At 43.9% G+C, this 24,402-nt stretch overlaps 1 protein-coding gene across 3 annotated transcripts in view; it reads right to left on the bottom strand.

The window, feature by feature from the left end:
- Positions 1-24,402, bottom strand: part of LOC140205711 (guanine nucleotide exchange factor VAV3) — a 374,002-nt gene that overhangs the window by 117,483 nt on the left and 232,117 nt on the right. For all 3 annotated transcript variants that reach the window (XM_072273243.1, XM_072273245.1, XM_072273244.1), the window contains one exon: positions 794-816. In XM_072273243.1, the coding sequence (XP_072129344.1) occupies positions 794-816 (23 nt within the window). The remainder of the gene's footprint in view (positions 1-793; positions 817-24,402) is intronic.

The following is a 24,402-nucleotide window of genomic DNA, read 5'->3' as shown; positions in this document are numbered from 1 at the left end:
ATCCTTTCCGCACTCTTTCCACTGGTTAATGTCAAGTGATGTGATAAAGGTAGTGGGCAAGAAGCTAAATTCACAAGGACACATGAACACACATGCACACCAGCATGCAAGGAAATCTTTGTGTGTGTAGCACGCTGTAAGGTTTCACTGCTAATGTAATGGCTTCTCTGTAATGTTCCACTGCTAAGGTAATGTTTTCTCTGTCGCAGAAATGTTTGGGTTATGACTAGAGATAATGGGGTATGTTAGCCAATAAGCGGGATGTTGTTCTTTCTTGTGTAGCTGGGAGCCGCAAATTCGTGATCTTTTGCCGGGGAGAGATGAGGAAGGAAGACCCGAATGGAGAGAGTTGGTAGACAGCTGGTCGGAGTGGACTTGGAGCGAGGATCCGAAGGTCAGCGACGATCGGAGGAGGGTGATGGTGGACAAACAGCTTTATTAGTGAGCTCCAACATTGTGCGTTAGACTGTTTCATGAGAATGGGCCCTTTTTTTTTGTTTTCTTTATTAACCATGTAGTCAAATTAAGAATTATAAAGCTCAGTCATTCCATCACATTTTGTGTACTGTTTGTTATTTCGTGGTACTGATTTGTAACAGGGGACACATCGCGCAGCATCCACCCAAAAAAGATTTCTTAAGTTTGACCAGGCCGGGGAGCTGTCATCCCCTATATTAAGCCACTAGCCAAAGCGAGAGTTACATGTATGAACACAGACACATACACATGCAATACAAAAAGGTATATATATAGAAACACATGCATGATGTCAAAAAACAGCATCAGAACTCACCATATGTTTGCCTCTCCTGGGATCTGAAACAAGATAAAATATGGAATTACTAGGGTCCACAGCAGGTTTATGCTTCGGGCAATGGTGCTGGTAGCCACTGAAGTTGGTGCTTTACCTCTATTACTGCCCAGCCACCTGACTACTGACCCACTTAACAGAACAGCAGAACCCTTAGCAAATCTATAAGTATTGTATAAGTGTTTGCCCCCTTTAATATGACCAAATCATTGGTTCAGCAAATTAGTTTTAGAAGTGACATAATTAGTTAAATGGAGATCACCTGTGTGCAGTCAAAGTGTTTCAATTGATTTGTAACAACTCCACAGAGAGGTTATTGAAAAGTACAAGTCAGGAGATGGATACATTTCCAAGTCACTGAATAACCCTTGGAGTACAGTTAAGTCAATCAACAAGAAATGGAAAGAATATGGCACAGCTGTAAATCTGCCTGGAGCAGACCGTCCTGAAATGCTGAGTGACAAGAAGGGGACTCGTGAGGGAGGCCACTATGGCAACTCTGGAGGAGTTCGAAGCTTCAGTGGCTGAGATGGGAGGGACTGTGCATACAACAACTGTCACAGCTTTATGGAAGAGTGGCAAAGAAAAAACCACTGTTGAAAAAAACTCACATGAAATCTCGGCTAGAGTTTGCCAGAAGGCATGCGGGAGACTCTGAAGTCAGCTGGAAGAAGGTGATATGGTCTGACAAAACCAAAATTGAGCTTTTTGGCCATCAGACTAAATGCTATGTTTGGCATAAGCCAAATACCACTCATCATCAAAAACACACCATCCCATCCGTGAAGCATGGTGGTGGCTGCATCATGCTGCGGGGATGCTTCAATGCAGCTGGCACTGGAAGGCATGTGAAGGTAGAAGGTAAAATGAATGCAGCAAAATACAGGGAAATCCTGGCAGAAAACCTAATGCAGTCTAAAGGAGAACTGCGACATGGGAGAAGATTTGCTTTCCAGCAAGACAATGACTCCAAACATAAAGCCAAAGCTACATAGGAATGGTTTAAAAACAATAAAATTAATGTCATGGATAGGCCAAGTCAGAATCCAGACCTCAATCCAATTGAGAATTTGGGTGTTTTTATAGACCCCCAATAGTGAGAGAGACATTGAGGAGCAGATAGAGTTATTGCCCCTTCCTGTTTCTGACTTCCACCCACAATGACTCAGTACACAATCCCTCTATGACTTCCTCCTTTTCTGCAGCTGTGATACTATCCCTGATTAGCAAAGCCACCTCTTTTGCCTCCCTCCCTGTCCTTCTTGAAACATCTAAAGCCCAGCACTCTGAGCAGCCATTCCTGCCCCTGAGACATCTAAGTTTCGGTAATGACCACAACATCATAGTTCCACATATTGATCCACGCTCTAAGTTCATCCGCCTTGTTTATGACGCTCTTTGCATTAAAATAAACACGTCTCAAACAATCAGTCTGACTGCATTTTCGCTCTATCATCTGCTCATCCTTCTGCATAAACTCCCTACAAGCTATCAGGTACGACAGGAGAACACACATCATTGTACAATAGTCTCTGCTTTGTTATTTTGTACATTATTATTGTGCATTGGTAAATTATTATTGGGTATATTATTATTCTGTACTTTATTATTTGTTAAATCTGAACACTGCTAAGCGTGTTTTTAAATGTTGCTACAGTAACAAAATTTTCCACTTGGGATCAATAAGTACTTATTACTATTATTATTATTATTATTAGCCACCAGGTGAAAGAAAGATGCAGAAACAATAGGGTTATCATATTGAGAGACTGTAACTTCCCTGGTATTGATAAAACTTCCTTAGTACAAGAGGTTTACATGGGGTGAGATTTCTTCAGTGCATTGGCCCAGAGCCATCAAACACTCTTCATATGACAAGCCATTCAAACCTGAAATCATCTTTGTGAACGCAAACATGAGAAAATCTGCAGATGCTGGAAGTTCAAGCAACACACACAAAATGCTGGTGGAATGCAGCAGGCTAGGCAGCATCTACAGGAAGAAGTAAAGTCGATGTTTCGGGTCAACTCCCTTTGTCAGGACTAACAGAATAAAGAGATAGTAAGAGATTTGAAAGTGGGGTCGGGGGAGACCCATAGTCATAGTCATACTTTATTGATCCCAGGGGAAATTGGTTTTCGTTACAGTTGCACCATAAATAATTAAATAGTAATAAAACCATAATATGGTTGATACCATGATATGAAATGATAGGAGGAGGGGGAGGGATGAAACTAAGAGCTGGGAAGATGATTTTCATCTTTGTGAACCTCTTTTGAACCCTCTCAATTTCAGCACATCCTTTCTAAGATAAGCTATCCAAAACTGCTTATAATGCAGTGAGGCCTCACCAGTGTTTTATAAAGCTTCAACATTACACACCTGTTCTTATATTCTAGCCCTCTTGAAAGGGATGCTAACATCAGATTTGCCTTCTTCATCACTGACTCAACCTGCAAATTAACCAGTAGGGAATCCATGTCACCTTGCAACTCAGAATTTTTGAATTCACTCTCCATTTAAAAAATTATCTATGCTTTTATTTCTTCCTCCAAAGTGCATGACCATACATTTCCCAACACTGTATTCCATCTCCCACTTCTTTGCCCATGCTCTTAATCTGTCTAAGTCTTTCAGTACTCTGTTTGCTTCCTCAAAACTACCTGCTCCTCCACCCATTTGCAAACATGGCCATAAAGCCATCATTCTGTAATCCATATCATTGACACATAACATAAAAAGAAGCAATCCCAACACAGAACCCTGAATACCACGTCAGCAGTAGCCAGAGAAAAGGTTCCCTTTATTCCCACTCAGTTGCTGCTCTATCCATGTCAATATCTTTCCTGTATTACCATGGGCCCTTAACTTGTGAAGCAGCCACTTTCTAAAAATTCAAGTACACAACATATGCCAATTCTTCTTTGTCTATCCTGCTTGTCATTACTTCAAAAAATTCTAACAGATTTGTCTGGCAAGATTATCATTTAAGGCCTTTTTATCATGGGCCTACAAGTACCCCAAATAGGCATCCATTAGTCTCATGAGACCATGGATTTGTGCCTTGGAAGGTTTCCAGGGCACAGGCCTGGGCAAGGTTGTATGGAAGACCAGCAGTTGCCCGTGCTGCAAGTCTCCCCTCTCCACACTACTGATGTTGTCCAAGGGAAGGGCATTAGGACCCATACAGCTTGGCACCGGTGTCGTCACAGAGCAATGTGTGGTTAAGTACCTTGCTCAAGGACACACACGCTGCCTCAGCCAAGGCTCGAACTAGCGACCTTCAAATCACTAGACGAACGCCTTAACCACTTGGCCACGCGCCAACACAAAACCATATCCCTAACAATCAACTCCATCATCTTCCCAGCCACTGAGGTCAGACTGCCTGGCCTATAATTTCACAAACATGAGGAAATTTGCAGATGCTGGAAATTCAAGTAACACACACAAAATGCTGGTGAACCCACCAGCACTTTGTGTGGCTGGCCTATAATTTCGTTTCTTCTACCTCTCTTCCTTCTTGAAGAGTGGAGTGACATTTGCAATTTTCCAGAACTCTGGAACCATGCCCCAAATAATTAATTCTTCAAAGATCATTACTAATGCCTCCACAATGTCTTCAGCCATTCATTCCAGAACCCTGCAGTGTATACCATCTGATCCAGGTTATTTATCTACCTTTAGACCTTTCAATTTCCCAAGAATGTTCTCCCTAATAATGGTAACTTCACACATTTCTGCCCTGACACCTGCCACCATACTATTTGTGTCTTCCATGGTGAAGACTGATGAAAAATACTTATTCCATTCATCCGCCATTTCCTTGTCCCACATTACTACTTCTCCAGTGTCATTTGTCAGTGATCCAATATCTACTCTCGCCTCTCTTCTACACTTTATGTATCTGAAGAAACTTCTGGTATCCTCTTTAGTATTATTAGCTAACTTACCTTCGTCTTCCATCTTTTCCTTCTCTCTGATTTTTTAGTTGCCTTCTGTTGGTTTTTAAAAGCTTCCCAACCCTCAAACATCCCAATTATTTTTGCTCTAATATATGCCTTTTCTTTGGCTTTCATGTTGGCTTTGACTTCTCTTATTAGCCACGGTTCTGTCATCTTCCTCTTTGGGATGAATATATCCTGCGCATTCCGAATTGCTTCCAGAATTTCAGCCATTGCTGTGTTGCTGTCATCTCTGCCAGTGTTCTTTTCCTATCAATATTGGCCAGCTACTCTGTCATGCCTCTGTAATTCCCTTTACTCCACTGTAATATTGATACATCTGACCTTAGCTTCTCCTTCTCAAATTTCAGGGTGAATTTGATCACAGGGTCAGAAAGTGTTGAATTATTCTGGATAAAGCTAAGGAACTGCAAGGGTAAAAACTCCCTGTGAGTTGTAACAGACCTCCAAATAGTAGTAAGGATGTGGTCTACAAATTATAATGGGAAGTAGAAAATGCATGCCAAAAAGGCAAAATAGTCATGTGGGACTTTAGATAGGTAGATTGAGAAAATTGGGCTGGTGCTGGATTACAGGAAGGGGAATTTCTAGAGTGCCTATGAGAGGAGCTCATGCTTGAGCCTACCAGAGGATCAGCCATTCTGGATTGGCTGTTGTGCAAAGTACTAGAATTGATTAGAGAGCTGAAGGTAAATGAACCATTTCGGTGCAAGTGATCATAATATGATCGACTGCACCCTGAAGTTTGAGGAGAAGCAGAAGTCAAATGTATCAGTATTGCAGTGGGGTAAAGGGATTACAGAGCCATGAAAGAAGAGTTGGCCAGAATTGATTGAAAAAGAACATTAACAGGGATGATGCAAACAACAGGAATTCTGCAGATGCTGGAAATTCAAGCAACACACATCAAAGTTGCTGGTGAATGCAGCAGGCCAGGCAGCATCTCTAGGAAGAGGTACAGTCCACGTTTCAGCCGAGACCCTTGGTCAGGACTAACTGAAGGAAGAGTTAGTAAGAGATTTGAAATTGGGAGGGGGAGGGGGAGATCCAAAATGAGAGGAGAAGACAGGAGGGGGAGGGATGGAGCCAAGAGCTGGACAGGTGATTGGCAAAGGGGATATGAGAGGATCATGGGACAAGAGGCCCGGGGAGAAAGACAAGGGGGGGGAACCCAGAGGATGGGCAAGGGGTATAGTCAGAGGGACAGAGGGAGAAAAAGGAGAGAGAGAGAGAGAAAGAATGTGTGTATAAAAATAAATAACGGATGGGGTACGAGGCGCAGGTGGGGCATTAGCGGAAGTTAGAGAAGTCAATGTTCATGCCATCAGGTTGGAGGCTACCCAGAGGGAATATAAGGTGTTGTTCCTCCAACCTGAGTGTGACTTCATCTTTACTGTACAGGAGGCCGTGGATAGACATGTCAGAATGGGAATGGGATGTGGAATTAAGGTGTGTGGCCACTGGGAGATCCTGCTTTCTCTGGCGGACAGAGCGTAGGTGTTCAGCAAAGCGGTCTCCCAGTCTGCGTCGGGTCTCGCCAATATATATGAAGGCCACATCGGGAGCACCGGACGCAGTATATCACCCCAGCCGACTCACAGGTGAAGTGTCGCCTCACCTGGAAGGACTGTCTGGGGCCCTGAATGGTGGTAAGGGAGGAAGTGTAAGGGCATGTGTAGCACTTATTCCGCTTACAAGGATAAGTGCCAGGAGGGAGACCAGTGGAGAGGGATTGGGGGGAGGGGGAACAAATGGACGAATGAATAGTCGCATAGGGAGCGATCCCTGCGGAAAGCAGAGAGAGGCGGAGAGGGAAAGATGTGCTTAGTGGTTGGATCCCGTTGGAGGTGGCAGAAGTTACGGAGAATAATATGTTGGACCCGGAGGCTACCAAGCTTATAGTTCCCACACTTCGCACTTCCCGTTTCTACCTCCTACCCAAGATCCACAAACCTGCCTGTCCTGGCAGACCTATTGTCTCAGCTTGCTCCTGCCCCACCGAAGTCATTTCTGCATACCTCGACACGGTTTTATCCCCCCTTGTTCAATCCCTTCATACCTATGTTCGTGACACTTCTCACGCTCTTAAACTTTTCGATGATTTTAAGTTCCCTGGCCCTCACCGCTTTATTTTCACCATGGATGTCCAGTCCCTATATACTTCCATCCCCCATCAGGAAGGTCTCAAAGCTCTCTGCTTCTTTTTGGATTCCAGACCTAATCAGTTTCCCTCTACCACCACTCTGCTCCGTCTAGCGGAATTAGTCCTTACTCTTAATAATTTCTCCTTTGGCTCCTCCCACTTCCTTCAAACTAAAGGTGTAGCTATGGGCGCCTGTATGGGTCGTAGCTATGCCTGCCTTTTTGTTGGCTTTGTGGAACAATCTATGTTCTGTACCTATTCTGGTATCTGTCCCCCACTTTTCCTTCGCTACATCGACAACTGCATTGGCGCTGCTTCCTGCACGCATGATGAGCTCGTTGACTTTATTAACTTTGCCTCCAACTTTCACCCTGCCCTCAAGTCCATTTCTGACACCTCTCTCCCCTTTCTAGATCTTTCTGTCTCTATCTCTGGAGACAGCTTATTCACTGATGTCTACTATAAGCCTACTGACTCTCACAGCTATCTGGACTATTCCTCTTCTCACCCTGTCTCTTGCAAATGTACGGGGTCTTTCTTTTGTTACATTTAAAATGGCGACTTTGTTATGTTAATCTGGGGAATGCGGCTTTGTTGTGTTTTAACGCTGAAGAGAGTTTGCGCTAACAGTTTGTTTTACTTTAAAATGAGATAACAGTGTTCTATTAGCCAATGGGTGGTTATGTATCGTTTTGTTTTCGGATATCATGCTGTATGATATGACTGTGGACTGAGTTTTGGCGGGGAGTCGGAGGAGAGACGAGGAAGACCGCGGACGTGTGGAGAGGCTCCGGTCGATCACTCAGGGTGGTCCCGAGCCGTGAGTCGACGGAATTCGGGTGGTCGTCTGAAGTCGAATTGAGCTCCAACATAGCGCGCAAAGAACTCGGACTTTGATAAGTGTTGGCACCTTTTTTTTTTCATTACTTTCCTCTCTGTATCAAATGTATATTAATGTCATAGAATTAGTAATATCTATAAAGTGTATTTGTTAAAATTTACTGGGTGTGCTGGCTGATGATTGATGTTTGTGATTGATTCGGGCGGCAACCGACCCTGTGGGGACTGTTGAGGCGGGTGCTGGGCTGGATTTCCCCAGACATACACGAGCCAATATAACTGAACGTTACACAAAAAGGCCATCCCCTTCTCGCAATTCCTCCGTCTCCGCCGCATCTGCTCTCAGGATGAGGCTTTTCATTCCAGGACAAGGGAGATGTCCTCCTTTTTTTAAAGAAAGGGGCTTCCCTTCCTCCACCATCAACTCTGCTCTCAAACACATCTCTCCCATTTCACGCACATCTGCTCTCACTCCATCCTCCCGCCACCCCACTAGGCATAGGGTTCCCCTGGTCCTCACCTACCACCCCACCAGCCTCCAGGTCCAACATATTATTCTCCGTAACTTCCGCCACCTCCAACGGGATCCAACCACTAAGCACATCTTTCCCTCCCCCCATCCCTCTGCTTTCCGCAGGGATCGATCCCTACGCGACCATTCATTCGTCCATTTGTCCGTCCCCCCAATCCCTCCCCACTGGTCTCCCTCCTGGCACTTATCCTTGTAAGCGGAATAAGTGCTACACATGCCCTTACACTTCCTCCCTTACCACCATTCAGGGCCCCAGACAGTCCTTCCAGGTGAGGCAACACTTCACCTGTGAGTCGGCTGGGGTGATATACTGCTTCCGGTGCTCCCAATGTGGCCTTCTATACATTGGCGAGACCCGACGCAGGCTGGGAGACCGCTTTGCTGAACACGTACGCTCTGTCCGTCAGAGAAAGCAGGATCTCCCAGTGGCCACACACTTTAATTCCACATCCCATTTCCATTCTGACATGTCTATCCACGGCCTCCTGTACAGTAAAGATGAAGTCACACTCAGGTTGGAGGAACAACACCTTATATTCCGTTTGGGTAGCCTCCAACCTGATGGCATGAACATTGACTTCTCTAACTTCCGCTAATGCCCCACCTGCCCCTCGTACCCCATCCGTTATTTATTTTTATACACACATTCTTTCTCTCTCTCTCTCTTTTCTCCCTCTGTCCCTCTGACTATACCCCTTGCCCATCCTCTGGGTTCCCCCCCTCCATGTCTTTCTCCCCGGGCCTCCTGTCCCATGATCCTCTCATATCCCCTTTGCCTATCACCTGTCCAGCTCTTGGCTCCATCCCTCCCCCTCCTGTCTTCTCCTATCATTTTGGATCTCCCCCTCCCCTTCCCACTTCTTAGTAGCTCTTCCTTCAGTTAGTCCTGACCAAGGGTCTCAGCCTGAAACATCGCCTGTACCTCTTCCTAGAGACGCTGCCTGGCCTGCTGCGTTCACCAGCAACTTTGATGTGTGTTAGCCGGGATGATTACAGAACAGCAATGGTTGGAATTTCTGGAAGCAATTTGGAAGGCATGGGATTTGTACATCCCAAAGAGAAAGAGATATGCTAAAGGAAGGATGACACAATTGTGGCTAGCAAGGAATCAAAGCTTGTTAAGCAGCTTCATGTGTGGCACCTTGTCAAAGGCCTTCTGAAAATCCAAGTACATAAGATTAAACAAGTCTCCCTTGTCTGTCTTGCTTGTTACTTCTTCAAAGGATTTCAACAGATTTGTCAGGCAAGATTTTCCCTTAAGGAAACCATACTGACTATGGCCTAGTACCCTGAGACCTCGTCCTTAATAATTGACTCAATATCTGAGGTCAGATTAACTGGTCTATATTTTCCTTTGTTCTGCTTCTCTCCCTTGTGAAAGAGTGGAATGACACTTGCAGTTTTCCAGTCTTCTGGAACTATTCCAGAATTCAGTGATTCTTTGAAAGATCATTACCAATGCCTCCATAATTTCTTCAGTCTCCTCTTTCAGAACCCTGGGATGTACACAATCTGGTCCAGGTGACCTGTCTACCTTTGTACAATTCAGTTACCCAAGAAATTGTTATCTAGTTATGCTAATTTCACACACTTCTTGCCCCCTGACACCTGGAACTCCACCAAACTGCTAGTGTCTTCCACAGTGAAGACTGATGCAAAATACTTATTCAGTTTGTCCACTATTATGTTGTCCCTCATTGTTTCTCTCCAGCATTGTTTTCCAGGGGTCCAATATCCACTCTTTCCTCTCTTTTACACTTCATGATTTGAAAAATCTTTTGATAGCCTCATTAATATTATTGGCGATCTTACTTTCATGGAGAGAATGTTTGCTATGGTGGGAAAGTCTAAGACTAAAGGACACATCCTCAGAATAGAGGGATGTTCTTTCAGAACGGAATTGAGGAGGAATTTCTTTAGCCAGAGAGTGGTGAATCTGTGCATTTCTTTGCCATAGGCAGCTGTGAAGGCAAGATACTGGGGCTGAGAGGATCAGCCATGATGAAATGGCAAAGCAGACTCGATGGGCCAAATGGCCTAATTCTGCTCCTATATCCTGTGGTCATATAACTTTAAATTCATTGGTGTTATAATTTCAGAATATCTGTCCTGGGTCCAGCGTACAACTGCCCCTACAAAGAAGGCAAGCCAGCGCTTCTACTTAGAAGCTTGTGAAGATTCGGCATATCCTCTGAAATTCTGACAGCTGGTGGAGAGTATATTGACTGATTGTATCAAGGCCTGGTGTAGGAACCACCAAGGTGCCACACAGGAACCACCAATGCCCACCAAGGAAAATCCAACAAAAAGTAGTGGATACAACCCATTCAATAACAGGTAAAGCCCTTCCCCCTATTGAGCTCATCTATAAAGAGTACTGTTGAAAAGAAGAGCATCAATTGTCAAGGACCCCCGCCATCCAGGCCAACTCTCTTCTCAGTGCGGCCATCAGAAAGGAGGTTCAGGAGCCTTAGTTCCCACAGCTCCAGGTTCAGGAATAGTTATTACCTCTCAACCAACAGGCTCCTGAAACCATAGAAACCATAGAAACTACAGCACAGAAACAGGCCCTTTGGCCCTTCTTGGCTGTGCCGAACCATTTTCTGCCTAGTCCCACTCACCTGAACACGGACCATATCCATCCATACACCTCCCATCCATGTATCTGTCCAATTTATTCTTAAATGTTAAAAAAGAACCCGCATTTACCACCTCATCTGGCAGCTCATTCCATACTCCCACCACTCTCTGTGTGAAGAAGCCCCCCCTAATGTTCCCTTTAAACTTTTGCCCCCTCACCCTTAACCCATGTCCTCTGTTTCTTTTCTCCCCTTGCCTCAGTGGAACAAGCCTGCTTGCATTCACTCTATCTATACCCATCATAATTTGATATACCTCTATCAAATCTCCCCTCATTCTTCTACGCTCCAGGGAATAAAGTCCTAACCTATTCAACTTTTCTCTGTAACTGAGTTTCTCAAGTCCTGGCAACATCCTTGTAAACCTTCTCTGCACTCTTTCAACCTTATTTATATCCTTCCTGTAATTTGGTGACCAAAACAGAACACAGTACTCCAGATTTGGCCTCACCAATGCCTTATACAACCTCATCATAACATTCCAGCTCTTATACTCAATACTTTGATTAATAAAGGCCAATGTACCAAAAGCTCTCTTTACAATCCTATCTACCTGTGATGACACTGTTAGGGAATTTTGTATCTGTATTCCCACATCCCTCTGTTCCACTGCACTCCTCAATGCCTTACCATTAACCCTGTATGTTCTATGTTGGTTTGTCCTTCCAACGTGCAATACCTCACACTTGTCAGTATTAAACTCCATCTGCCATTTTTCCGCCCACTTTTCCAGCTGGTCCAAGTCCCTCTGCAGGCTCTGAAAACCTTCCTCACTGTCTACTACACTTCCAATCTTTGTATCATCAGCAAACTTGCTGAGCCAATTTACCACATTATCAGCCAGATCATTGATATAGATGACAAATAATAATGGACCCAGCACTGATCCCTGTGGCACACCACTAGTCACAGGCCTCCACTCAGAGAAGCAATTCTCTACCACCACTCTCTGGCTTCTTCCATTGAGCCAATGTCTAATCCGATTTACCACCTCTCCATGTATACCTAGCGACTGAATTTTCCTAACTAACCTCCCATGCGGGACCTTGTCAACGGCCTTACTGAAGTCCATGTAGACAATATCCACTGCCTTCCCTTCATCCACTTTCCTGGTAACCTCCTCGAAAAAATCCAACAGATTGGTCAAACATGACCTACCACGCACAAAGCCATGTTGACTCTCCCTAATAAGCCCCTGTCTATCCAAATGCTTGTAGATTCTGCCTCTTAGTACTCCTTCCAATAATTTACCTACTACTGACGTTAAACTCACCAGCCTATAATTTCCCAGATTACTTTTCGATCCTTTTTTAAACAACGGAACAACATGAGCCATTCTCCAATCCTCCAGCACTTCACCCGTAGACAGCGACATTTTAAATATTTCTGCCAGGGCCCCCGCAATTTCAACACTAGTCTCCTTCAAGGTCCGAGGGAACACTCTGTCAGGTCCCGGGGATTTATCCACTTTAATTTTCCTCAAGACAGCAAGCACCTCCTCCTTTTCAATCTGTACAGTTTCCATGGTCTCACTACTTGATTCCCTCAATTCCATAGATTTCATGCCAGCTTCCTTAGTAAATACAGACGCAAAAAACCTATTTAAGATCTCCCCCATTTCCTTTGGTTCCGCACAAAGCCAACCACTCTGATCTTCAAGAGGACCAATTTCATCCCTTGCAAACCTTTTGCTCTTAATATATTTGTAAAAGCTCTTTAGATTCTCCTTCACTTTGACTGCCAAGGCAACCTCATGTCTTCTTTTAGCCCTCCTGATTTCTTTCTTAAGTATTTTCTTGCACTTCTTATACTCCTCAAGCACCTGATTTACCCCCTGTTTCCTATACGTTTCATACAATTCCCTCTTCTTCTTTATCAGAGTTGCAATATCCCTTGAGAACCAAGGTTCCTTATTCCTATTCAATTTGCCTTTAATCCTGACAGGAACATACAAACTCTGCACTCTCAAAATTTCCCCTTTGAAGGCTTCCCACCTGCCAATCACATCTTTGCCAGAGAACAACCTGTCCAAATCCACGCTTTTAGATCCTTTCTCATTTCTTCAAATTTGGCCTTCTTCCAGTTCAGAACCTCAACCCTAGGACCAGATCTATCCTTGCCCATGATCAAATTGAAACTAATGGTGTTATGATCACTGGAACCAAAGTGCTCCCCTACACAGACTTCTGTCACTTGTCCTAATTCATTTCCTAACAGGAGATCCAATATTGCATCCCCTCTAGTTGGTCCCTCTATATATTGATTTAGAAAACTTTCCTGAACACATTTTACAAACTCTAAACCATCTAGACCCTTAACAGTATGGGAGTCCCAATCAATGTATGGAAAATTAAAATCTCCTACCACCACAACTTTATGTTTCCTGCAGTTGCCTGCTATCTCTCTGCAGATTTGCTCTTCCAAGTCTCGTTGACTATTGGGTGGTCTGTAATACAATCCCACTAATGCGGCCATACCTTTCCTGTTTCTCAGCTCCACCCATAAGGACTCAGTAGACAAGCCCTCTAATCTGTCCTGCCTGAGCACTGCTGTCATATTTTCCCTAACAAGCAATGCTACTCCCCCACCTTTCATTCCTCTGCCTCGATCACATCTGAAACATCGCAACCCTGGAATATTAAGCTGCCAGTCCTGCCCCTCCTGTAGCCAAGCATCACTAATTGCTACAACATCATAATTCCACGTGTCAATCCACGCCCTCAACTCATCCGCCTTCCCCGCAATACTCCTAGCATTGAAATATATACATCTCAGAAGATTTTTACCACCATTCACAACCTTTCTGTCAGCGGATTTGCTTAAACTTTCAACATCATTTATTTTCACCCCAGCCACACTGTCAGCTCTGGCACTCTGGTTCCCATCCCCCTGCAAATCTAGTTTAAAGCCTCCCCAGTAGCACTAACAAACCTCCCTGTAAGGATATTGGTCCCCCTGTGGTTCAAGTGTAACCCGTCTCTCTTGTACAGGTCCCACCTGCCCCAGAAGAGGTCCCAATGATCCTGAAATCTGAAACCCTGCCCCCTACACCAGTTCCTCAGCCACTTGTTCATCCTCCAGAGCATCCTATTCCTACCCTCACTGGCACCTAGCACAGGTAGCAATCCTGAGATTATCACCCTCGAGGTTCTGCTTTTCAACTTCCTACCAAGCTCTCTATACTCACTGTCCAGGACCTCTTCACTCTTCCTTGCTATGTCATTGGTACCGATGTGCACCACGACATCTGGCTGATCACCCTCCCACTTCAGAATGTCATGCAATCGATCAGAGACATCCTTGACCCTGGCACCCGGGAGGCAACAAACCATCCTGAATTCTCTGTCACGACCACAGAACCTTCTATTTGCACCTCTGACTATCGAATCCCCTATCTCTACCGCTCTCCTCTTTTTCGCCCCCTCCCTTCTGCACTGCAGAACCAGACTCAGTGCCAGAGATCCGGCTACTGCAGCTTGTCCCAGGTAAGTCATCCCCCCCAACAGTATCCAATGCGTTATACTTGTTGTTGAGGGGAATGGCCACAGGGGAACCCTGCTCTGCCTGCCCTTTCCTCTTCCCTCGCCTGACAGTGACCCAATTTCCTGTCCTCTGCTCCTTTGATGTAACTACCTCCCTGTAGCTACTATCTATAATCTCCTCATTCTCCCGAATGATCCGCAGGTCATCCAGCTCCTGCTCCAGTTCCCTAACGCGGTTTGTCAGGAGCTGCAGCTGGATGCATTTCTTGCAGGTGTCGTTGTCAGGGACACCGGAGGGCTCCCTGACTTCCCACATCCAAAGTGAATAAGTGAACCAAAGTGAATAACTTCACTCATCCCAACACTGAAATTATTCCAAAACCTATGGACTTGTTTACACATTCTTAATATTTATTACTTATTTATTATTCTTTAGGTTTTTTTTCTTTTTTGTGTAATGCCCTGGCTCATATTTTTACTGTTATGCTGTATGTATTTCACTTTGTTCTGTATTTTATTTGGCAGTTCTGTGAGATAGGTTTATTTTCAGCTTATGTTTGGGTTATTGCTGAAGATAAGAGATGAGGAGAAATGTGTGCCATCCAGTTAGGATGGTCGAATTGAAGGGGAGGTTTCTCTAGTGAGGGACACTAAGGTTGGCTTGGGTTTTTTTTTCTTCGAGAGGAGTTGAAGAGGGAAGAGGTCGTAGGATTCGACCCAGAGCAGGACCGCGATTCGATGAAGCCCGGGGTGAGATCAATTAAGGTTCAGATACTTGGGGAAACTGTGAGTTCTTCAGTACACGTTAGACTGTTTCATTAAAATGGGCCTTATTTTTATTCTTTCTCTACTAACCCTTTAGTCAAATTAAAAATTATAAAGATATATCTTTTAATCATATACGGTGTACTGTCTGTGAGTTCGTGGCACTATTTTGTAACAGGGTAGCGAATTACACAGTATTCACACAAAAAAGGCATTTGGGGTGGCGTGACGTCTCAATCTCACAAGTTTGGTGGTGCTGTCTTCCCTAAACTTACGCAGCCAAGGAAACCAGGGCGTTTCATTTCTACTTACACAATTTGTTGTGTTTTCCTATTGGTTGCTTGTCCATCTTTGTGTGTAATTTTTCATTGATTCTATAGTTTCTTTGTATTTACTGTGAATATTACTTCATCCCTCAACACCAGCTCCATAGCAAAGAAAGCCCAGCAGCGTCTCTACTTTCTGTGAAGGCTGAGAAAAGTCCATCTCCCACCCCCCACCCTCACCACATTCTACAGAGGTTGTACTGAGAGCATCCTGAGCAGCTGCATCACTGCCTGGTTCGGAAATTGCACCATCTCGGATCGCAAGACCCTGCAGCGGATAGTGAGGTCAGCTGAGAAGATCATCGGGGTCTCTCTTCCCGCCATTACAGATGTTTACACCACACGCTGCATCCACAAAGCAAACAGCATTATGAAGGACCCCACACACCCCTCATACAAACTCTTCTCCCTCCTGCCATCTGACAAAAGGCATCGAAGCATTCAGGTTCTCATGACCAGACTATGTAACGGTTTCTTTCCCCAAGCCATCAGACTCCTCAATACCCAGAGTCTGGACTGACACCAACCTGCTGCCCTCTACTGTGCCTATTGTCTTGTTTATTATTTATTGTAATGCCTGCACTGTTTTGTGCACTTTATGCAGTCCTGGGTAGGTCTGTAGTCTAGTGTAGTTTTTGTGTTGTTTTACGTAGTTCAGTGTAGTTTTTGTATTGTTCATGTAGCACCATGGTCCTGAAAAACGTTGTCTCATTTTAATTGTGTACTGTACCTGCAGTTATGGTCGAAATGACAATAAAAAGTGACTTGATGACTTAAAAATGAAACTCAGAGTAGTATATGCTGACATATATACTTCGACAATAAACTTACTTTGAACTACAGTTCTTGAAACTGTGTGAGGAAAGTCTAACAAGAGGAGAAAACATACTGGACCCGGTTCTGAAAAATAAGCCAGGCCAAATGACAGATCTGAGAGTGGGTGAATATTCTGAGTAGAGTGACTACAGCCTGTGCTTAAAAGAGGTGGCTGTCAGGACCCGTTTGGTTCATTTTACAGGAATTTAAAAGAGGTAAGTCAGCTAATTATTAGTTAATAGGTGATTGGCTAAGTAACTAATTATTATTAACCGTCATATTGATCGGAGTACTGCGCAGATGCAACAGAAGTGCTCCCATGCAGGTCTGGTGAAGAGCTTTAAAGCAGGAAGTTTTTCGATGGGAGTTGTTGATTGGAGTACTGTGCACACACAATAGAAACATTCCCACACAGGTCCGGCAGGGAGCTTTAAAAACCCCAGTCTCTATAAAAAAGGGTACCACCTAGCAGAGTGGTCATTGTGGGAGCAGTTGTTGTCAGAGTAGCCTGAGGAAGAGTAATAAGGCTTTGGATCAAGAGGGCTTCAGTGAGAACAGGTGGAGGAAAGGTAAATAGGTGAGTTTATTCTTTATATCTTACTTCCTTATTCAATTCTTGAGAGAATTGGGGTATGTCTACAGAGCCAGTGTTGTTCTGGGCGTCCCGACGGCCACACCTGCACCAGGTTAGGAAACTGGAGCTGCAACTTGATGACATTTGGCTTGTTAGGGAAAGTGAAGAGGTGATAGACAGGAGCTACAGGGAGGTAGTCACCCCAAGGCTACAGGAGACAGATACATAGGTGACTGTCAGGAGAGAGAAGGGAGAACATCAGATAGTGGAGAGCACCCCTGTGGCCGTCCCGCTCAACAATAAGTACTCCATTTTGAGTACTGTTGGTTGGGGGGGGGGGTGGTGAACGATCTACGTGACTCAGTCCTCTGGCACTGAGTCTGGCCCAGTAGGGAGCTGAAGACGAGAGTAGCAATAATAGGGGACTCTGTTGTCACGAGGACAGATAACTGATTGTGCGGATATGAAAAAGAAACACGAATGGTAGTTTGCCTCCCAGGTGCGAGGTTCTGTGATATTTCTGAACGCATCCACAATATCTTGAAAAGGGAGGGTGAGCAGCCAGAAGTTGTGGTACATATTGGTGTTAACTACATAGGTAGAAAAAGGGAGTTCCTGAAAAAAGAATACAGAGTGTTAGGAAGGAAGCTGAGAAGCAGGATCTCAAGGGTAGTAATGTGGGGTTTGTTGCCTGGGCCGCGTGACAGTGAGAATAGGAATAGGCTGAGGTGGCAGGTAAATATTAGGCTGAAGAATTGGAGCAGGGGGCAGGGATTCAGATTTCAGGATATTTGGGACCTCATCTGGGGCAGGTGTGACCTGTACAAAAGAGATGGGTTGCACTTGAACTCCAAGGGGGACTCAGATTGAGGGCAGGTTTACTAGTGCTGTTAGGAGTGGTTTAAACTAATATGGCAAGGGGATAGGAATCAGGATAATAGAGCTGAGGATGAGCCAGCAGGTTTACAAGTATATGAAGTGTGTAACACGAATGTAAGGAAGGACAAACCAATGATTGGGTACAACGCAGATAGAACAAAGAGGCAAATTGTACCACAGAGGCAAAATTCATAAGTGCGAAGAATGCTGGAATGAAGGTACTGTAATTAAATGCATATAGCATTCAGGATAAGGTGGATGAACTCGTGCCGCGATCAGAGACTGGTCATTGTGACGTTGTGGGCATGAGTAATTCACGGCTGAAAGAAAGCTGTAGTTGGGAGCTGAACATCAAAGGATATACTTTGTATTGAAAGAACAGGCAGAATGGCATAGGCGCTGGTGTGGCTCTGTTGGCTAGAAATGGAATTACATCTTTAGAAAGAGGTAAGAGAATGTTGATTCTTTGTGGGCAGAGTTAAGAAACTGCAAAGATAAAAAAAAACATTATGGGACTCATACATAGGCCTCCAAGTAGTAGCCAAGATATGCGGTTGAGATTGCAAAGGAGGTTGGAAAAGGCATGTAATAAGGGTAATGACACAATTGTAATGGGGGACTTTAATAAGCAAGGGAATTGGGAATATGAGGTTGGTGTCAGTTTGCAAGAGGGGGAATTTGTTGAAGGCTTATGATATGACCTTTTAGAGCAGCTTGTGTAGATCTTATCAGGGAGATTAATATAAAGGAACCTTTAGGAGGTAGGAAGGATGTGGAAACCATAGAAAAGGTGTAATGGAGATTTACAAGGATGTTGCCTGGATTGGGGAGTATGCCTTATGAGAATACGTTGAGTGAACTTGGCCTTTTTTCCTTGGAGTGACGGAGGATGAGAGGTGACCTGATAGAAGTGTATAAGTTGATGAGAGGTACTGATCGTTGGAATATCAGAGGCTTTTTCCCAGGGCTGAGATGCCTAGCACGAGAGGACACAGTTTTAAGGTGCTTGGGAGTAGGTATACAGGGGATGTCAGGGGGAGGTTTTTTTACACAGAGATTGGTGGGTGTGTAGAATGGGCTGCCAGCAACGGTGGTGAAGGAGGATCGATAGGGTCTTTTAAGAGACTCCTGGACAGGAACATGGAGCGCAGAAAAATAGGTAATTTCTAAGGTAAGGACACGTTCGGCAGAGCTTTGTGGGCCGAAGGGCCTGTATTATGCTGTAGGTTTTCTATGTTTCTATATTTCTAGATAGTTATCATAATATGATTGAATTCATACTGCAATTTGAGAGGGAGAAGCATAAGTCACATGTATCAGAATAAGTATGGAATAAAGAGAATTAGATGATAAGACATAGGAGCAGAATCAGGCCATTTGGCCCATCGAGTCTGCTCTGTTATTCAATCATGGCTGATTCTTCTTTCCTCCCTCAACCCCAGTTCCTGGCTTTCTCCCCATAGCCCTTGTTGACATGTCCATTCAAGAACCTAACAACCTCTATCTTAAAACACCCAATGACCTGGTCTCCACAGCTGTCTGTGGTAATAAATTTCACAAACTCGCCATCATCTGGAAAAAGAAATTTCTTCGTATCTCTATTTTAAATAGATACCCCTCTTTTCTGAGGCTGTGCCCTCTTGTCCTAGGCTCCCCCACCATGGGAAACATCCTTTCCACATCAACTCTGTCTAGGCCTTTCACATTTGAAAGATTTCACTGAGATCCCCCCCTCATCCTTCTAAATTCCAGTGAGTGCAGATCCAGAGACATCAAATGTTCCTCATATGATAACCCTTTCATTCCCAGAATCATGCTTGTGAAACGCCTCTGGACCTTCTCCAATGCAAGCACATCTTTTCTCAGATGAGGAGCCCAAAACTATTCACAATACACAAGGAGAAAATAATCTGCACATTCGTTTCTACTACCAAAGTGATTAACCAGTAATTTTCCAACACTGAATTTCATTTGTCACTTTCTTGCCCATTCTCCTAATTTGTCAAAGTACTTCTGCAGTCTTCCTGTTTCCTCAACACTACCTGCCCCTCCACCCATCTTCATTATCATCCGCAAACTTGGCAACAAAGCCATTTATTCCATCATCTAAATCAAGATTGATACACAGCATAAAAAGAAGCGGTCCAACACTGACCCCTGCAGAACATCTCTAGTCACTGGCAGCCAACCAGACAAGGATCCTCTTATTGCCACTCACTGCCTCCTACCAATCAGCCAATGCTCTAAGCATGTTAATAACTTTCTTGTAATACCATGCAATCTTAACTTGGAAAGCAGCCTCATGTGTGGCACCTTGTCAAAGGCCTTCTGAAAGTCAAAATATACAACATCCACTGCATCCCTTTATCTATCCTACTTGTAATCTCATCAACGAAATCCAACAGGCTCATCAGGCAAGACTTTCCCTAAAGGAAACTATGATAACGTTGTCATATCTTGTCCTGTATCACCAAGTACTCCATCACTTCATCCTTAACAATTAACTCCAACATCTTCCCAACATCTTCTCAACCACAGAGATCAGGCTAACTGGTCTATAATTTCATTTCTGCTGCCTTCCTCCTTTCTTAAAGAATGGAGTAACATTTGCAATTTTCCAGTCCTCTGGCACCATGCCAGAGTCCAATGATTTTTGAAAGATCATTTCTTATACCAACGCAATCTCTAACGCTACCTCTTTCAGAACCCTAGGGTACACAGCTCATCTGGTCAAGGTGACTTATATACCTTTAGGTTTTTCAGATATTTGAGTAAATTCTCCTTTGTAACAGTAACTGCACCCACTTCTCTTCCTTGACACACTACAACATCAGGCATACCGCTAGTGTCTCCCACAGTGAAGACTGATGCAAAATACTCATTTAGTTCATCAACCATCTCCTTGTCCTCTTATTATTTCTCTTGCCTCATCTTCTGGTGGTCCTATACCCACTTTCATTTCTCTTTTATTTTTAATATATTTTATAAAACTTTTACTATCGATTTTGATATTAAATGCTAGCTGGCTTTCATATTTCTTCTTTTACTTTCTATTGATTTTTTTAGTTACTCTCTGTAGCTTTTAAAAACTTCCCAATCCTCTTTCTTCCCACTAATTTTTGCTTTGTTATACACCCTTCCTTTTGCTTTTACAGTAGCTTTGACTTCCCTTGTCAGCTATGGTTGTACTATTTTATCATTTGAGTATTTCTTCATTTTTAGAAACATAGAAAATAGGTGCAGGAGTAGGCCATTCGGCCCTTCGAGCCTGCACCGCCATTTATTATGATCATGGCTGATCATCCAACTCAGAACCCCGCCCCAGCCTTCCCTCCATACCCCCTGATCCCCGTAGCCACAAGGGCCATATCTAACTCCCTCTTAAATATAGCCAATGTACTGGCCTCAACTGCTTCCTGTGGCAGAGAATTCCACAGATTCACCACTCTCTGAGTGAAGAAGTTTTTCCTAATCTCGGTCCTAAAAGGCTTCCCCTTTATCCTCAAACTGGATACAGTTTTTGGAATACACACTTCGTGCACCTTCCTCATTTTTCCCAGAAATGCACACCATTGCTGCTCTGCTGACATCCCAGCCAGCAGCTCCTCCCAATTTACTTTGGCCAATTCCTCTCCCACAACTTTAATTTCCCTTACTCCACTGAAATACTGCTACATCAGACTTTACTTTCTCCTTGTCAAAATTAAAGTTGAACACAATCATATTGTGATCACTGGGTTTTAAGAGTTCTTTTACCTTAAACTTTCTAATCACCTCCGGTTCATTACATAACACCCAATCCAGTATAGCTGATCCCCTAATAGGCTCAACGACAAACTGCTCTAAAAAGCATTCAACAAACTCTCTGCTTTGAGATCCATTACCAACTTGATTTTCTCAATCTACCTGCATGTTAAGATCTCCCATGACTACCATAACATTGCCCTTTTGACTCACCTTTTCTATTTCCTGTTGTAACCTACGGACAACCTCCCAGCAACTGTTGGGAGACCTGTATATAACTGCCATCAATGTCCTTTTATCCTTGCAGTTTCTTAATTCAACCCACAAGGATTCAATATCTTCCGATCTTATGTCACATCTTTCTACTGATTTGATGCCATTCTTTACCAGTAGAGCCACACCACCCCCTCTGCCTGCCTTCCTATCCCTCTGATACAACGTGTAACCTTGAACATTCAGCTCCCAACTACAACCATCCTTCAGCCACGATTCAGTATGGCCACAATGTCATACCTGGCAAAATGTAATATTGCAACAAGATCATCCACCTTATTTCTTATACTACCTGCCGGGAGGATGTGGAATCGATATGGGTAGAGCTGCGTAACACTAAGGGGCAGAAAACGCTGGTGGGAGTTGCGCACAGGCCACCTAACAGTAGTAATGAGGTTTGGGATGGCATTAAACAGGAAATTAGAAATGCGTGCAATAAAGGAACAGCAGTTATAATGGGTGACTTCAATCTACATGTAGATTGGGTGAACCAAATTGGTAAGGGTGCTGAGGAAGAGGATTTCTTGGAATGTATGTGGGATGGTTTTCTGAACCAACATGTCGAGGAACCAACTAGAGAGCAGGCCACTCTAGACTGGGTACTGAGCAATGAGGAAGGATTAATTAGCAATCTTGTCGTGAGAGGCCCCTTGGGTAAGAGTGACCATACTATGGTGGAATTCTTCATTAAGATGGAGAGTGACATAGTTAATTCAGAAACAAAGGTTCTGAACTTAAAGAAGGGTAAATTTGAAGGTATGAGACGTGAATTAGCTAAGATAGACTGGCAAATGACACTTAAAGGATGGACGGTGGGTATGCAATGGCAAGCATTTAAAGATCGCCTGGATGAACTACAACAATTGTTCATGCCAGTTTGGCAAAAGAATAAACCAGGGAAGATAGTGCACCCTTGGCTGACAAGGGAAATTAGGGACAGTATCAATTCCAAATAAGAAACATACAAATTAGCCAGAAAAAGTGGCACACCCGAAGACTGGGAGAAATTCAGAGTCCAGCAGAGGAGGACAAAGGGCTTAATTAGGAAAGGGAAAAAAGATTATGAGAGAAAGCTGGCAGGGAACATAAAAACTAACTGTAAAAGCTTTTATAGATATGTGAAAAGAAAAAGATTGGTTAAGACAAATGTAGGTCCCTTACAGTCAGAAACAGGTGAATTGATCATGGGGAACAAGGACATGGCAGACCAATTGAATAACTACTTTGGTTCTGTCTTCACTAAGGAGGACATAAATAATCTTCCGGAAATAGTAGGGGACTGAGGGTCTAGTGAGATGGAGGAATTGAGTTCCTCCTACATGTTAGTAGGGAAGTGGTGTTAGGTAAATTGAAGGGATTAAAGGCAGATAAATCCCCAGGGCCAGATGGTCTGCATCCTAGAATGCTTAAGGAGGTAGCCCAAGAAATAGTGGATGCATTAGTGATAATTTTTCAAAACTCTTTAGATTCTGGACTAGTTCCTGAGGATTGGAGGGTGGCTAATGTAACCCCGCTTTTTAAAAAAGGAGGGAGAGAGAAACCAGGGAATTATACACCGGTTAGCCTAACATCAGAGGTGGGGAAAATGCTAGAGGCAGTTATCAAAGATGTGATAACAGCACATTTGGAAAGCGGTGAAATCATCGGACAAAGTCAGCATGGATTTGTGAAAGGAAAATCATGTCTGACGAATCTCATAGAATTTTTTGAGGATGTAACTAGTAGAGTGGATAGGGGAGAACCAGTGGATGTAATATATTTGGATTTTCAAAAGGCTTTTGACAAGGTCCCACACAGGAGATTAGTGTGCAAACTTAAAGCGCACGGTATTGGGGGTATGGTATTGATGTGGATAGAGAATTGTTTGGCAGACAGGAAGCAAAGAGTGGGAATAAACAGGACCTTTTCAGAATGGCAGGCAGTGACTAGTGGGGTACCGCAAGGCTCAATGCTGGGACCCCAGTTGTTTGCAATATATATTAATGACTTAGACGAGGGGATTAAATGCAGCATCTCCAAGTTTGCAGATGACACGAAGCTGGGCGGCAGTGTTAGCTGTGAGGAGGATGCTAAGAGGATGCAGGGTGACTTGGATAGGTTGGGTGAGTGGACAAATTCATGGCAGATGCAATTTAATGTGGATAAATGTGAGGTTATCCACTTTGGTAGCAAAAACAGGAAAACAGATTATTATCTGAATGATGGCTGATTAGGAAAAGGGGAGATGCAATGAGACCTGGGTGTCATTGTACACCAGTCATTGAAAGTGGGCATGTAGGTACAGCAGGCGGTGAAAAAGGCGAATGGTATGCTGGCATTCATAGCAAGAGGATTCGTGTACAGGAGCAGGGAGGTACTACTGCAGTTGTACAAGGCCTTGGTGAGACCACACCTGGAGTATTGTGTGCAGTTTTAGTCCCCTAATCTGAGGAAAGACATTCTTGCCATAGAGGGAGTATAAAGAAGGTTCACTAGATTGATTCCTGGGATGGCAGGACTTTCATATGATGAAAGACTGGATCAACTAGGCTGATACTCGCTGGAATTTTGAAGATTGAGGGGGGATCTTATTGAAACGTATAAAATTCTAAAGGGATTGGACAGGCTAGATGC

The sequence above is a fragment of the Mobula birostris genome, chromosome 12 (assembly GCF_030028105.1).
Source record: "Mobula birostris isolate sMobBir1 chromosome 12, sMobBir1.hap1, whole genome shotgun sequence".
Lineage (NCBI taxonomy): Eukaryota > Metazoa > Chordata > Chondrichthyes > Myliobatiformes > Myliobatidae > Mobula > Mobula birostris.
The sequence above is the reverse complement of the archived record's forward strand: the minus strand, read 5'-3'. Positions and strand labels throughout refer to the sequence as shown.